At 45.8% G+C, this 15,501-nt stretch overlaps 1 protein-coding gene and 1 long non-coding RNA gene across 3 annotated transcripts; one reads left to right on the top strand and one right to left on the bottom strand.

Annotated features, from left to right (window-relative positions):
- The first annotated feature begins 471 nt into the window (after nucleotides 1-471).
- LOC102205988 (7SK snRNA methylphosphate capping enzyme-like) lies at nucleotides 472-7,254 on the top strand. Its single transcript, XM_005754559.1, has 8 exons — nucleotides 472-1,028; nucleotides 2,935-3,339; nucleotides 3,440-3,708; nucleotides 4,218-4,515; nucleotides 4,598-5,165; nucleotides 5,237-5,449; nucleotides 5,938-6,046; nucleotides 6,712-7,254. Exons 2-8 carry the CDS (start codon nucleotides 2,963-2,965, stop codon nucleotides 6,762-6,764), a joined length of 1,887 nt encoding a protein of 628 aa, XP_005754616.1. The 5' UTR covers nucleotides 472-1,028; nucleotides 2,935-2,962; the 3' UTR covers nucleotides 6,765-7,254.
- A 1,599-nt stretch (nucleotides 7,255-8,853) lies between these two features.
- Nucleotides 8,854-15,245, bottom strand: LOC102205800 (uncharacterized). 2 transcript variants are annotated; one of them, XR_312421.1, is made up of 3 exons: nucleotides 14,974-15,245; nucleotides 14,521-14,610; nucleotides 8,854-9,466 (listed from the first exon to the last, which is right to left on the bottom strand). It is a non-coding gene; the product is annotated as an uncharacterized LOC102205800 (long non-coding RNA). The 2 variants fall into 2 exon arrangements; XR_001290180.1 differs by lacking the exon at nucleotides 8,854-9,466 and having other exon boundaries at nucleotides 14,327-14,610.
- Nucleotides 15,246-15,501: the final 256 nt, after the last annotated feature.

Here is a 15,501-nt window from a genome sequence, read left to right as displayed (position 1 = left end):
ACACTTATTGTGTCATTGCTCATGTCAAGATTGTCCTCATATGGGTCACTTTTTATACAGTTAAACAACGCGCTGTAATGCTGTCTCCATAATGCTGCAATGTTATCTGCCCCAGAAACACCTTCAACAGTTGATGACGTTTATCTGTTATCCTGGAGGATATGATCGGATATAGGGAGTTTATATTTCCTTCAGAGCAAAACTGAGGGTATAAAATCCCACATACTAAGGGGCCGAGTTCACGCTCCCTCTGAGGGAAACAAGCGTTCAATTCAAACGTCTCTTGCTGAAACTTTATTAGACTCATTAACTATCTGTGTTAACACGTGCAGCTGCCGGACACCGCCCGGTGAACCGTTAATTTTCACCGTTACGCCGTTTGTTTTCCGCTGTGCTCGCCTTTCTAGTCAGGCACTGCTCAGGACACCTCTCTCCTCGCTCCATTCGCCCGCCCTCCCCGAATAGCGCCCAATCAACATCGCAGATCCCGTGAAGGCCGGGGCTCAACTTCGCACGCGATTGGACACTTTTGCTGTCGAGCACGAGGTCCCTGCCGTCGCGTATAAGAGCGCGTGCTCGAGTATCTGAGCACGATGAAGGCAGCTAGTAGTTAGTAGCTAGTCGTAGCAGAAGTCTACTGTTATAGTTGAAGTCACGGGCCGTTACAGAGCACACGCACACTGACCGGCACATGCACGGGGAGCTGGGTGCGGGCTTGTGTTCATGCACACAGCGGGTTTCCGGTGGTGTTTCGGGACTTGTTTATCTTTGAGGGGCGTGTGTTTTTGCTCCGTGCTAGGCGGCTAGCTGCAGAAGCTAACTGTGTTTGTTTCTTGTAGTGCAATTGAATTATTCATGAGGGCTCGCAGGGATTGGCGGAGTGAGCGACGGGGGCGGGGCTAGGACGGGGTTTCCTCGGGATTTTGGGGGCGCACGCACGCACACGCGCTGACAAAAACATAAACCGGATATTTCTAAGACTCGGAGGGTGAAGTCTGGACGGCGGACGGTGATCTCTGCAGGACACTGTGAGTACAATCGATCAGTCAGTGATTGATTATTGATCGACGACGTTTGCCTGATTTGTTTGAGTGAAGAACTTTGAAGTAATCAGAATAAATCAATGTTGCTTTAACGATATTTGTAAGAATTTTTATTTCGATTATTCTTCAAAGTAAGAGTCACAAATAAAAGTGACACTTTGACGCACTAATCAGAAAGAACTCATGTAGGTGCTTTTACTTTGAAACATCAGGATGTTGAACTTCCTTCAGGAGGTCACAGTTACGTTTGAGATGCAGTTTTTGTCTCGTTCACCCCTCTGAAGTTTACTTCTTCTGCTCATTTATCACTAAAGCCTTGTTCAGCGCCCTCCATAATATGACAACTTTGTCCCTGTTTGGCTGCCCTCCGGAAGCCTGCTGAGGGGCATTAACACACACCCATCTAATAAGGTTTCAGCAAGAGACGTTTGAATTTAACGTTTGTTTCCCTCAGAGGGGGCGTGAACTCGTCCCCTCAGTGTGTGGGATTGTATACATATTTCACAAGTCATTCATTGATCAATATTGTTCACTGATTACAGCCTCAGGGGAAATAGAAGCTGCTCGATGAGTTTCTATCGTCATAGAGATCCGAGATTCCTGTGTGGTGCTCAGTGTTTTAATGTTAGCACACATCGCAGTCTGATTGGGAGGATGTCAGCCCAAAGAAAACTAAAGTTGTCAGGTTACATACAAATTTCTGGAAACCATCAGGATGCAAAGCAGAGGTGGCAGGATGTCTGATTGGCTGTGTGATGGAGGCAGGTTATAAAAGAAAGTTCAAGCTTAAGTCGGTGCTGAGGGTCCTTCTTCCCAGTTTCAGCTCAGATTTCCCTCAAAACTGCTTTCATTGAAAGATGCTCTTCCTTATGGCACTTATACTTAAAGTCCTTTTAGGGATGAAGTTTGGGCTCCTTCTGTGTGTTATTCTGGCACTGAGGATCATTTTAAAATGAGTTTTTTAGAAAACCTTTTTGAGTTTAGACGTCCCTCCGTTGTTTCAGGGTAAATATCTGATCCCGTGGATCCTCAGGAGTGGAGCTCAGGTTAATGCAGAATGATCTTAAGGTCTGTTTACAGATGGTGTTTGACGGGCGGTGCTGCCAGCCTTCACATGTGTGTGAATGTTTATCCCTGCAGTTTGGCTTTCTCCCTTCCAGCTGATCCAGGAATGTGCAGGGGGAAATGACGGTCCCAAACAGACTAATCGCGGTTGTTCCAGGCTGTGTCGATGTGATGTGTAGTTAGAGGTGGAGGTCATGTTACGATGTGCCTACAGCGCAGATTTAACCATGAAAATGAATCCGACTTTAGGAGGGAGAGAGACAAGTTCGCTTTGTTTGACAGGAGCAAACCTGGGACAAACACTGTTAGCTAAGCGGGCAGCAGAGTGGTTTGCTGAGCTATCAAACACTCTGTTACAGTGCAGCGTGTTCATAGTAACTGATAACATTCATCACTTTTACACAAGAACATAATTTATTCAGATTTTTACGTTTCTGCAATAATCTGCTCAGCTGCTGTTTTTAAACTCAATGGTTGTCAGGTTTCCCCTGCGAAGTCTATCTGAAAAGGGTACATTTTAAATTTTCTTTTAGCTTTACATGGAAATTTTTGCTCAATAATAAAGAAGAACCTGAAAATGGGAAAAGCAAAAAACGAAACGGATAAAGAAATAAAACCCTGAGTGAGGATGAAAACACAATTAACGGATAATAAAACTTCTGGTGCTGAGTTCAGGTTCAGCTGGGTTTTTTCTGTTTGTATTCACTCTTCTAATAGAGCTTCATTAATGAGGTTACGATCAATAATTCAGTAATTATTATACATTTATGTCTCATGGTTTATCTTAAGTTGCTGAATCTGACTCCACCCCCTTCTTCTTTTGCAGGTCACTGTGATTGGCTAGACGGCAGAAGATGATGTCAGTGGACAAAGAGGCGGTCCTCACCCATGAGGCGCCCATCAGACTCAGCCCCGTCTTCCCCGCTGCCATCAGCCTATCAGAGCAGCCGCAGCTGGCTAAACCCCTCCCGATCATCCGGGCTAAAAATGGCCTCCAGCCGCCTGACGACAGCCAGCCGGCCCTTCCGGCGCCGCCTCCTCCTCCATCGACTCAGCGACTCGGGAAGAGGCGTTACTCCATGGGCGTGGGCTTCAAGGGGCTGACCAAGCGCCAACGCCGCGCCAACAGCGACAGTCTGTCAGAGTCTGTGTTACCGAGTCACTTCCTGTTGGGCGGGAACATCTTTGACCCGCTGAACCTGAACTCGCTGTTGGACGAGGAAGTAAACAGGTGAGGAGGTTATTGGTGGATTCATTCAGAGATCAATATAACGTCACTGCTGCAGGATTTAACGCTGACACCACCTTTATGCTCTTCCCCTTTTCTTCAGAACAACCAATCAGGAGACACCTAAGTGCTCACCCCTGCCGTCACGGGGCGAAGACCCCGTAGAGATCCTGGTGCCTCGTGACATCACTGATCCTCTGAACTTGAAGGGAGGGGGAAAGGGGGGTGAGGATGGACGAGGGGTCCTGCTGTCCCCACTGAAGTCCAAGAGGAAGCACAGGACCCGACACCACAAAGTAGGAGGAGGGGACGGCGAAGGAGACAAGGATGTGGCAGCAGCGCCGCTGTTTCCCCACACAGGTGGATTCAGAGGTGAGACACCTGCAGCTTTACTGACACCCGGTGGACGAGCAGGAAACTGCAGCAGCTCACACAGTAAATCTACAGGTTTTTTTCAGATATTCATCAAGATATCAGAGAAGCGCTCTCATATTTAATGCAATAATGTGATGCAGCAGGTTATTAGTTAAATTTTTTTTTTCAGTTTTTTGCTCGTTTTGCGGGCTATGGTCCCCGTCTGTAGTCCCTCGTGGTCCGAGGCTCCTCTGTATAACTGTAATAATTGATCTGCATGGCGCACTGATCGTTTTTGTACTCCTTCCTGTGAATGTCTGGTTTGAGTCTGTAGCTTTAAATCAGACATGAACCGTAACAACGGCTCTGAACTTAGTGGATGAACCGGTGTGGTGTGTACACATAAACTGAGAAAACAACCGGTGGGCCTGTGTCCTTACACTCGCTCGTACCTGGCTGCAGCTGTTCTACCTGCAGAGTCCACCTGAGTGAAGTCTGTGCATGGACGTCTGTTTTGTTGCCTGCAGTACCGTTGTTGAACAAAGAGGGCAGCGTTCCTCCATCTCCTCTCCCCTGTGAGCTCAACACTGCCATCACCTGCCGAGATGACGTGGCCCCGTCCCCCATCCTGCCCAGGAGGCACACCCACCCTCCACCTGGCCTCCCCCACAAGCCTGGGAGCCAGGGTGACGGGCGGCAACGAAAGCGGCGACGCACCACCTCGACAAGGTCGGCAGATGGTGCTGGAAGCGCCATTGTCACAACGACTGCAGTTCAGCCAAGCAAATTCCAGACACCGTTAGTGGGAGGGGCTAAAGCTGCCAGGTGAGTGTGTCGTCTAAACTGAGTAATCACTGTGATCTGATTGGGTGTCGTTATCACATGACATCTGTACCACCTCCTGCAGGTGTGGAGGACCTCAGACTGGTTCCACTAACCCCAGAGAGAAGAAGAAGGACAAACACCGCTACCAGTACGGGAACCACAGCCGTTACTATGGCTACCAAGGTTTTTATGGAGACAAGTGGGAGGGGCGGGTTGGGGCAGAGGAAGACCCAAGGCTCCGGGTCCTTGAAGCTGATTGGTTCAGAGACAAGACGGTTCTGGATGTAGGCTGCGGCACTGGTCACATGACACTGGCTGTTGCCCGAAGATTTAACCCCACCCACATCTTGGGGGTGGAGCTAGACAAGCAGCTCGTCCGTGCTGCCATACAGAACATTAGACACTTCCTGTCACATGACCTGGTGCTGGAGGACAGACGGAAGAGGAAAGACACGGTATCCCCGCCTCCTCCCGAACAGGAAGGGGAGGGGGGGCAGGAGGAGTTGATGAAGGAGTTCCAACAGGCTCTCTCCCTCCTCTCCTTCCCTCTGTCTCTCAGGGTGAGTCGGGGCCCTCTCTCAGCTCCTCCCCTTCTCTCTCCTTCATCCTCTTCCTCCTCCAGGTTCCCCAGTAACATCACCTTCATCCAGGTGAGTCTCGCTCTCCATCAGACCCCTCGCTGGCGTCCAGCCACCGCTCACCACTGTGACTCCTCCCACAGGGCGACTACGTCTCAGACCGTGAAGCTTGGCCTGGGCGGGGCCATTATGATGTCATCATGTGTCTCAACGTAACCAAGTGGGTGCAGCTGCAGTCAGGTGACGCAGGTGTGGTTAGACTATTCAAACGAGCCTATCAGAGCCTGTCGCCAGGTGGAATATTTATCCTGGAGCCACAACCGTGGAGCAGCTACTGCCACAGCAAGAGAGCCTCGGTAACGCCTAGCAACATGAATATAATCATATGCAGTTAGTGTGTGTGTGTGAGAGAGAAACAGCATCTGTCCTTTGCTCATCCTTCTGACACAGTGTGATCGATGACAGCAGGAAGTATTCACACGTATAAAGATCAGATTTTACATGTAGAGATAACAGCAACAGGAAGTGACGGTGCTCAACACTGTGTGTCTATCACAGTCCCGTCCTTTAGAGTCGTAATGGTTTCCTAAAAGATCAAAGGGTATGAGTAACTATGGAGTAACTATGATCTGATATTTTGCATTAACTTTGTTAGTAAAAGTGTCCTTGTGTATTCATTTGCAACACTTTGAGCATTTTGGCAGAAGAATGAATTTATTCATGGGTACTGGTTCACTAAACACGCATGCAGGGAGCGTCTGTAAACATCTGTGCTTCTGTGTATATACAAGAACATTCAGCAGCACGTGTATCCAGTAAAAAGTTCATTTCTGTGGTTTTCCAGAAAACAACGTTCAGTCACTGCAGGAGTTTGAGGCTCAGGCCTGAACAGTTCACCTCCTACCTGACGGACAGCGTGGGCTTCAGCTCCTACAGACTCATCACACACGCAGGTGACAGCATGCACATACGCACCCATCAGGGCTCCGGTGTATTCTGGCTCATATTTGACCACTCGTTTTGGCAGGATCGGTAGAGTTAGTTAAATTTGTTAGTTTCTGGGAGATGGACCTGTCCAAAAACTTTCCATGAACTTGATCTGTGAGCTTTGGGAATGCCGTTGCAGGCGTTTTAATTTTAGCCTGCTTTATCCCTCCCAAAACCAGGTCTGATGTGTTTGTGATCATTGCCTGTAGGAACACTGAGTTGTGTTCAAAGTTTAATCATCTTGCTGTTAAATAATAAACCATTAAACATGTTTGCCGTACACTAACCCAGAAAAAAGAAAAGTTAAACATTAGCCGGACACTTGTGCCTGTGTGAGTGGATGGATGACCACACCTGTAAATACAGTGACACAGATGCTGAAGTATGTGAGCCAGCTAATGCTACCCAGCCTAGCTGTATCCATAGACTGTATGTTAGCATTACTGCTGATGATTGATATCCCAGTAAAATCCTGCAGTTTCACTGAGCACACCTGCCGCTCACACCTTGGTGATGCCTTGTTAGTTAACAGCAGCAGGCCTGAATAACTGCAGACGTTTACCTGAAGACTGTTAGACTGCACAGGTGTGTGTGTGTGTGTGTGATCTGAGCTGTCTGCTTGTGTTTCCAGGTAACCAGCGGCCCATCTACCTGTTCCATAAAGGCTCTGTGCAGAAGAAGTGAGCTCACGCCTTCGGCGTCCTTCTGTTTCTATGGAAACAGCATTAAAACTGTGACTGAACAAACTGCTGATGTCGCACAGCAGAAGAGAGAGAACTGGAACCTGATTGGATGGCATTACTCCTGTGGATGTGATTGGTTGAGTACAGGTGTCCATGTCCACCTAAACCAGTAACATGATTTTTCCATTCAATGAGATTTCCCCACACAGAAGTGATATCATGTGTCTGATGCTGGGATTATACTGGTTGTTGATCAGATCAATAAGACAGTAAAGCACAAAGAAATAACTGCGTTTCTATTGGCCGCTGGATACCAACAGGAAGTGGTTTTTCATATTTCTTCCACTGCTTTTTTTTCCTGTCAAAATAAAGCTACTGACTCAAAATCCCTGAATTAAGGCTGCTCATTTGTCTTTCAGGTTTTATGTATAAAAGTACAACATATTGTGAACTCCTCACAGTATGACCTGAATTGGCATTAAATTTGTTAAACCTGCCTCAGATTGTCTCTTTCATGCTCTCTGCTAATAAGCAGTTAGATGGAGACCTGGAAATTCAGAGGATCTGTGGAAAGCTGCAACAACATAACAAGGAGGAGTACCATCTCTACTCCAGGTCCTTCCTGAAGGATCAAGCTCCCCATTCCAACCCTAAGAAGGACAGCACATATCCTTCAGAGGAAGAGGAACAGAGTCAGTGTACAGCACTGGTGGAGTCCAACATGACACCATGTGAGGTCTGCAGCAAGCAGGTTTATCCAAAGAAGACATCAGGAAACTCTGATCTAATCAGTGCACAAAGAAGACATGAGGTGTCCAGTGATGGTCGGGTGATCAGACGTGAACGAGGACTACAAACACAGCAGACTTGATGTTCCTGTAGGAGCTCCTCCTCAACCTGCTTCATGTGCCGCTCACAGCCTGAAACAGCTTCAGGATCTCAGCAGCTTCTCTTTAAAGATTCAGTCAGTTTTGGGATTGTTAGCTGTTACACTAAGATGACAGGGGCAGAAAAGCATGCTGGGAGCTGTAGTTCTGAACAAAAGACAGATCCATTCATTAGATTTTCAGTCGCCACACAGAGTGGAGCTTTTAGTTATTTAATGGTGTAATTGTGCAACTTTGCCACAAGAGGGAAGTAGTGGACCGTGTTAGACTGCTGACAGCCTCAGAGTGAACGTCTCACTCTGCTGTGTCCACTCGTCACTCCAGCACTCGAGGGTCGGCGTCCTGACACGAGGTCATTAGAAGGACTGACTGCATGCTGAGGTGGTAGTTCAGCCATTAGAGTCATGATTTAACAGCTGATGAGTGAATGAACGTGGTGCAATAGAAGCGCAGTATTCTGAACACTTACATTTAATTACATGTGTTTGACTCCGGGGTTTGCACCTAAGCATGCCGTCAGTCTGGCTAATGACCTCCTATATTTAGGTGTGCTGTGCAGGCACGTGTAAAGGTTTCAGTCAAACTGACTGTGAAGTGGATGGTCAAAGAAATTAACACGAGCCTTCCTCAGCATGTTTGGTATAAATGGCTAAAAGTCTGTCTTGCCCTGAGAGTTTGCTGTTCTTCAGTCGTGTTGCCAAACAAGGCAGCGATGCAGAAAGACACGACAGATTCAACTTCTGTATAACAAGGACAGCATTTCAGATGAGACAATATGAGATTTTTCTTTAAAAGAACCGTCCTTTTGTTAGTGCAAAACACTTTGTGGTCAACAACAACCCTTAAATACGTGTAACTCTCCACAATCCCAATATCAGCAGCTTTAATAATTGTAGGTGATGACTTATAAGAAGACTTGTGAGTGAATGTAGTAACTGAGGGGAGTCCTGCTGTGTCCCTGAGGTCCAGGAGGAGGCGCAGGAAAGATGACGAGGAGGAGGAGAGGTAACAGTCCACCTCACAGGTGAGACTCGTTGGTACCAGCCGGTGAGGAAGCTGCAGGAGTTTGTGTGTTAGCTGTGTTAGCTAACTACAGACTGATGTCTAATCCTCCTTTCATCATCTTCATGCTGTTGCCGTAGTAACAGCTGAGCTGTAGGTGAAAACTGAATCACCTGAAAGACTCACAAACAACGTCTGAGTAGCTCTTTATTAGCTTTAATGGATTAAACTCACAAATAAATGACACGCAGCCTCCCTGCAGCAGCGTCCACGGCTCCCACTCATGCTCACTGCTCACCTGATACTCGCAAAGCTTTAAACAGGACACGAGTACAGAGTAACGACACAAACTGATCAGTATGAGGAAATGAAGCAAAGTGTTTCCAGTATAATTGATACCATCACACCGGCTCCACTCTGACATCACTGATCAATAACCAGCTGCTTCTATTCCTGATGTGCTGATCTCTCCCTGCAGGAGACACGACAGCTTCACACACAAACACCATAAAATAATAAGTGAAATCATAGAGAACCAAGTGACAGTGAACAAACGCCCGTAAGTGTGAGCAGCACGACCCCGATGAAGTTTCCTGGCTCCAGGCCACACAGCTGTATCTGGCTCTCTGTGGGGCGTTTAAGGGTCAGGCTGAACCGTCCGCTCGTCTTTCTTTCACTCGGTCTCTGTGATGCCGCTCCTGTTTGTCAGGCTTCTCAGGACGGTGCCACCGCTCCACCCGAGTGTCTTCAGGCAGCTGAGCTGTGGTTTTGAAGGGCAGCCGGACAGACTCCGCCCCCTCCTCCACCCGACACTCTGAGAGAACAGCAAACACAGCATGAGGTGTACAAACAGCAGCAGGTGTCACAGTTGTGGAGAAAGCAGAGCAGAAGGTAACAAAGCACAGCACATTAGAAGCAGCTGCTGAGCTGATCACAGTCTGATGGGATTTTTTCTCCTGTCAGCTGCTGCGTGGATGTAAAAATGATCATTCAGCCAAAGGTGCTCCAAATAACTGTCTTAATACTCCAATAAATATTATATTTAACCTCCTAAGACCCGAACTCCTACATGACATGCATTTTTAAATTCTCTTTGCTATTTGGGCTGATTGGGACCTGAAGAATGCAAAAACAGAGAATTTCCAGATTTTTTTTTTTTTACCTGATTTTTGTCTCTGAGAAAAATGAGATCCACATGAGAGGACATTCGTTTTAATTTTTGATAGAACAGCAGCAGTATAATGTCCTCGTTAGTGGATATCAGGCCCTCGTGGAGCAAATTTTTGTATTTTGGTCTAGACGTCCCAAACTGTGATGTCCAAATATGTGGCGGTCCATGGCGGTTAAAGACAATCGTAAAGTTCTGTTTCCAGTTTGTCATTATTACAAACAGACATGATCTATGGATGAAATGGATGGAGATAATGGTCCTACCGTCACAATGAGTTTGACCTTTGACAAAGCTCCCCGTCCATCAGTGCTTTAATCATGATTTAAAACTTTCTCTAATAAATCACTTTCATGCTGCCTCAGACTAAAAGCCTTTATTTCACCCACCTCTCTTAGCTGTTTAACTGATTCATAGCTTTAATTTTATTGAAAACATTCAACCATTTAAAAGATTATTAATTTCTATCAACAGATTTTTAACAGGGACTATAAGGAAAGAGGACCTTTATCCCATATTAGCTCCTCTTAATAATAATCACAGTAGGTGCCTGCAGATCTTTGTCCATGTTTTACATCCTTCTTTACACAGATGTCTTTTCACATTTGTTGTCATGTTCATTTGAAAGCTGAGCCCTCCATCTGCCACAGCGATGTTACCTGCATCACTTTATTTTATAGCGGCTGGAAGATTTCTGAAAGTCACCAAAAACAACAAAAGTGGGACTTCCTGCTCCTCACAGAGGACTTCCTGCCAGTTCAGACAGAAATAATAACCAAAGTATGAACAGCATTTCTTCATTCACATGACCTTTGACCTCTGACCGCTGAAGGTGGCTGACCTTTTCTGCTTCCTCTTCCATCCATTTCAAATTAAAGGCCCTCCTAATAGCTGCTGGACAGTTTTGTACTAACAAGGCTTTTATTGTGAAACACTGAGAAACATTTGGAAACACTGATTTTGTTCTTAAGAGTATGTGTGGCTCTGACAAACGCTGCGTTCCTTGCTGTGAGAGACAGAGTGTCTCCTCCGTCTGTGTTTAGCTTCCTGTGAGGACAGGAAGTGATGCGAAGGCTTATGACGTGTGAAACTATGAGGAAGCTGAACTCTGTGGCAGTCTGCCGTGATGTTTGGCTGCACACACTAAACTGAAAGAGAGTGTGTGTGTTTTAGTATGCAATAAGAAGTGAAACACACGCACACTCAGTTTGTTCACATGAGGACAAAAAAACTTTATTTAACTAGGCTTGTGTGACAAGAAGGCAGGAGAGTCTGAGTTTAAGGCTCTGCTCAGATGACTCACACAAGCTCGGCAAGTTTCTGTGGCAGCTTTACCTGAGACACGAGGAGGGAGGAGACTAGGACGCTGAGGATGGTGCAAGGTTAAATGTAAGGAGAGAACCAGAACAACAAAGAGGCCTCCTCCTCCTTTATGGGAAACACGATGAGGCGAAGGAGACCCGACGAGAAGGCGCTCAGAGTACGTGACTGCTCTAAATGGAGGCAGCTTCCTGGTGTGATGGTCAACAGGTGTGGGTCTGTTGAAACATCCTGAAGGTGGAGTTTGACTGCAGGCTGGAAGCAGTCACACTTCATGACAGCGCTCATCTCCCTGCTGCACACACGGCTCCGTCTAACTCTTCTTCTTTATTTCCAGATTAGAGATCAGCAGGCATGAAGTCATCACCTGTGTGTGCCTCATTTACTAACGTTTCTATGGAAAAGTTCAAACTTGGAGCTTTCACACAAAATTTTCATAATCAGATTTATGATGTGCTGTTCTTCTTCTTCCTGGCCGCTGTGTCAGTGGGGATGGTGTTCGTGTTGTAGCGTCCTGATGACACCCAGTTTGTGCTCCAGTGGATGATGAGAGTCAAACCTTAAATACTGATCCGTATGCGTTTATGGTAGGGCTGCACGATTAATCGTTAGAAAATCGCGATCTCGATTCATGCTTATGTGCGATCTCATTTCCAAATGACAACAATTAAAAAAAAAAAAAGATGACGACGATTGTACCGCATTTTAATCCGGGACGTACTCTGCATGAAAACAAGCGCTCACTCTTCCTGCGGAGCCTTATAAGGGCGGAGCCTTATACCACGTGATACAGAAGCTGTGCCGTGTGACGCTAAAATTAGCAGGAAAAAACAACGGAGAGCACGTCAGGGATGAGGAGAAAATCCGTCCCGGTCAACCACCCAAACATCAATAACGGGAACCTTGTACAGCGCTTCCCTATACACGTCGAACTCCCGCAGGCACAAAGAAATTACGGAGGCTATCACTTATCACCTGACCAAAGATATGGCTCCATCAACACTGTGCAAAACGAGGGATTTAGGAAAACGATCAACACCCTAGAGCAGGGGTGTCAAACTCAAATACACAGTGGGCCAAAATTCAAAACTGGAACAAGGTCGCGGGCTAACATTAATATTTATTGAAAAAAAAATCTTCCTCCAGATTTAAGAATGAATCTCTTCTTATGGACTCAAACAAGTTTTGCTGAAAAACTGAATATGGAACAAGCAAAGCTTAATACTAAACAATATATGTATTAGCTGTATAATACCAGTAGGCCAGCTCTGATAGTCATTTGGTATGGCTTCGCGGGCCAAATGTAATTAGGCTACGGGCCAAATTTGGCCCGCGGGCCAGAGTTTGACACCTATGCCTTAAACAAACGCTACACAGTGCCGTCCCGCAACTATTTTTCTATTGTTGCACTACCTGCTACCGTCGAGCAACGGTGGAGACAGAATTTCAAGCAGTACAACATTTTGTTGTTTTTATGTTTATTTATTGTTTTTATGTTCAGTCTCACCTGTTACGAAGTTGATGTGCAGTTAATAAGTGCAATAAATATTTATACTGGAAAAGAAAATCGTGAGAGAATCGTGATCTCAATTCTAAGCCAAAAAATCGTGATTCTCATTTTATGCAAAATCGTGCAGCCCTTTGATGATGGAAATCTCACAGTCTAAGAAGGCTAAGAAGGCTAACCTGCCACTTGTTATTATTTGTATTATTTTGATATTATTGAGCCATGATGGCGCCTTTGAAACTGCATCTGCTCTTCTTCTGCTCCATCCAGATGTTTGCATCACCTTGTTTTACACACTGACTCCATCAGGTTACAGAGAGCTAAGTGATGAATGACTGTTTCATGCCACAGACTGCAGATCAGTCAGTGTTCTGATGGCGCTGATCTGTCATCACAGTCACATGACTTCCCCTTGTGTGAATTAATGTGTTCTATTTAGTTCTGCAGTATTTTATTTCTAGAGTACATCTGCATTTTATTCATTTCACACAAACTGTTGATGTAATGTCATCAAATGTGCACTAGATGTCAGTAGCCATCGGTGGATAGAGTACATCAACCTCTCTGAATACACAAACATACATGTGCGCTTAAATGAGCTGACATTATTGATCTGGACTGATGGATCGCCTTTGTTTTTAATAAGTCAGTGTTGCCATGGAAACTACACTAACACACTATCTAAGCATTCAGTGGATTTGTTTGACTTCAGTCTTGCATGGAAACAATAACCTGACATCTTTGATCATAAGTTTCAGAGCGTCGCCTGTAACCATGGTTACTGACCTGCAGCCTGACGTCACTCTGAGCAGCTGCATGTATGAATGTACACACAGGTATGCAGCTGCTCAGCTCGGTGGATGTGCTGGTGGAAACAGTGAGTGTGACAGTGATGGGCAGACGCATCATGAGCACGTGACTGCTGTCAACACACACACATGCACAAGTGTATAAAGGTCTGTACCCCTGTGTCCTGCTCCCAAGAGGAAGAAGGAGCTCTGAGCAGCGTCACCACCACTGCTGAGAACACAAACATGTCCACTAAAGCTTTGCTGGCTTTGATTCTTCTCTGCCTGTTTACAACTTCTGTAGGTGAGTGTTTGCATGAGAAAGATGGAAATCCTGTGTTTTGTCTGCACAGCAGTGTTCATGCACAGCTATATGTGTCTGTTTCTACACGCGTGCATCATTTAGACTCTTCTGATGTTGGAAAGAAAATGAAAACAGCGTTTTCTTCACTTATGTGACCAAAAACTGCTGTTTTCTTTTCTATTCTACGTGTTTATTTTTGCATTTCTGTGAAGATTCAGACATCGGCACTAATTATCTTCCACATGTCAATATTACCGTGTGCTCGAATATCAGATTTGGAAGGACCGCTTGATTGTTTGAAGTCTCTGTGCTAAATGACAGATCCTGATTCAAGCGCATGAGAAGTAAAAGCAGTGATTTGAGGCTCTTATCTTTATAGTTTTGGATATATTCTTGTTTAAGCATTGCCTGAGATTTCAGTGTGCAGAAAAAGGACATGAAAATGAGTGGAAAGAGCATTTTTATATACAACAATTGATACATGAAGACACATTTTGACAGCAGTGGCGTTTCCACGCCAGATTTACCAGGGTGGGCTCTGGGTGTTTTTTCATGGGGGCACAGAACCAAAACAAGAGGCAACATTGAACTGTTTCATCTATGAAGTGAATTTATTTGGAGCACAAACAAAGTGAACGAACATTTAACAATCAAACAGGAGATTTCACACCCTGCACATCTTTAAAAAGCACTGACTGACATCACTATGGACCGAAACGCCTGCACGCATGGCAACAGGCAGAGTCCATAGTTACAGAGAAGTTGAGGAGGACTTTCCTACCAGCTGGGCTGGAAGCTGCGCCTCCTGTCCCCCATTCATGTGGTGGGGATCGTCCTCAGACTGGGGGGTCGTCCTCCCTCCTACTGATGTCTGAAAAGAGACGAACGTGGAGTAAACATGAGGTTGTAACTGAGAACTACAGTAACTTATTACTTTATCTTTTCATTAGTGTTAATGATACTGTGTGGAGTGTAATCACAGGGCAGCCCGTGTCCTCCTCTCTGTAGTTCCCTCACGCTCTCCATCTCCATCTTTGCTATCAGGGAACAAATGTCTGCTTTTCTTTAATGTCAGCTGATGTTGTTCCAGCTGTGACGCTGAGCTCTCAGCTTCATTTTTCATGTACGGTTAAAGTAAAAGGATGAAGTCTGTCTCTGAGCCTGCGCGGACCGGATTTGTTCAGTGTTAAAGCCATGAAGCTGGATTTCACTGTGACGTCAGCGAGCCGCTTACCTTGGTCTCTTCACCTGTTTCCACGTTAGTCTGCTTTAACGATTTGGCTTCTTTCTGAGCGCGAATGTGCTGAGAGAGCGAGTGTGCAGCGCCCTAAAGAGTCCGTGATAAACACAAACTAGAACACTAGTTCCAGTCCCAGCGCTCAATTAATTCTTCATCGTCTCTTCAGGCTTCACGGGACCGCGGGACAGTGAGAGACAGCCGCCTCTCGTCCGCCGCACAAGTCTTCTTGCGCGTCTACACTCCGCTTTACGGCAGCGCCTTTTCTCCTGCGCTGATCACATACGGGCGCGCGCACACATACAAGCAGTCTGATTGGATCATATTAAAAAAAATCATTAAAAATCATCCCTGAGAGTCGACGTGAAACTTTGAACACATTCTTCCTCTGCTCCACCTGCTCTACACCTGTGCTGAGTGTCATCTCAACCAGCTTTCATACTCTCGAGAAATTAAAGACAAACTTTACACTTAAACTTAAACTTAAAATCAACTTGAAAACTTTAAAGGAATGTGATAATGTCA

This window comes from Pundamilia nyererei, unplaced genomic scaffold (assembly GCF_000239375.1).
Source record: "Pundamilia nyererei isolate P.nyererei 1_Seehausen unplaced genomic scaffold, PunNye1.0 scaffold00593, whole genome shotgun sequence".
Lineage (NCBI taxonomy): Eukaryota > Metazoa > Chordata > Actinopteri > Cichliformes > Cichlidae > Pundamilia > Pundamilia nyererei.
This window is presented reverse-complemented; position numbering and strand designations above follow the sequence as displayed.

Excerpts from the sequence above, each read along its gene's own strand:
- LOC102205988 (XM_005754559.1), top strand. The coding sequence starts at position 2,963 with ATGATGTCAGTGGACAAAGAGGCGGTCCTCACCCATGAGGCGCCCATC. Across the intron at positions 3,709-4,217 it reads CCACACAGGTGGATTCAGAG|TACCGTTGTTGAACAAAGAG; the intron begins GTGAGACACCTG and ends TGTTGCCTGCAG. Across the intron at positions 6,047-6,711 it reads CAGACTCATCACACACGCAG|GTAACCAGCGGCCCATCTAC; the intron begins GTGACAGCATGC and ends TTGTGTTTCCAG.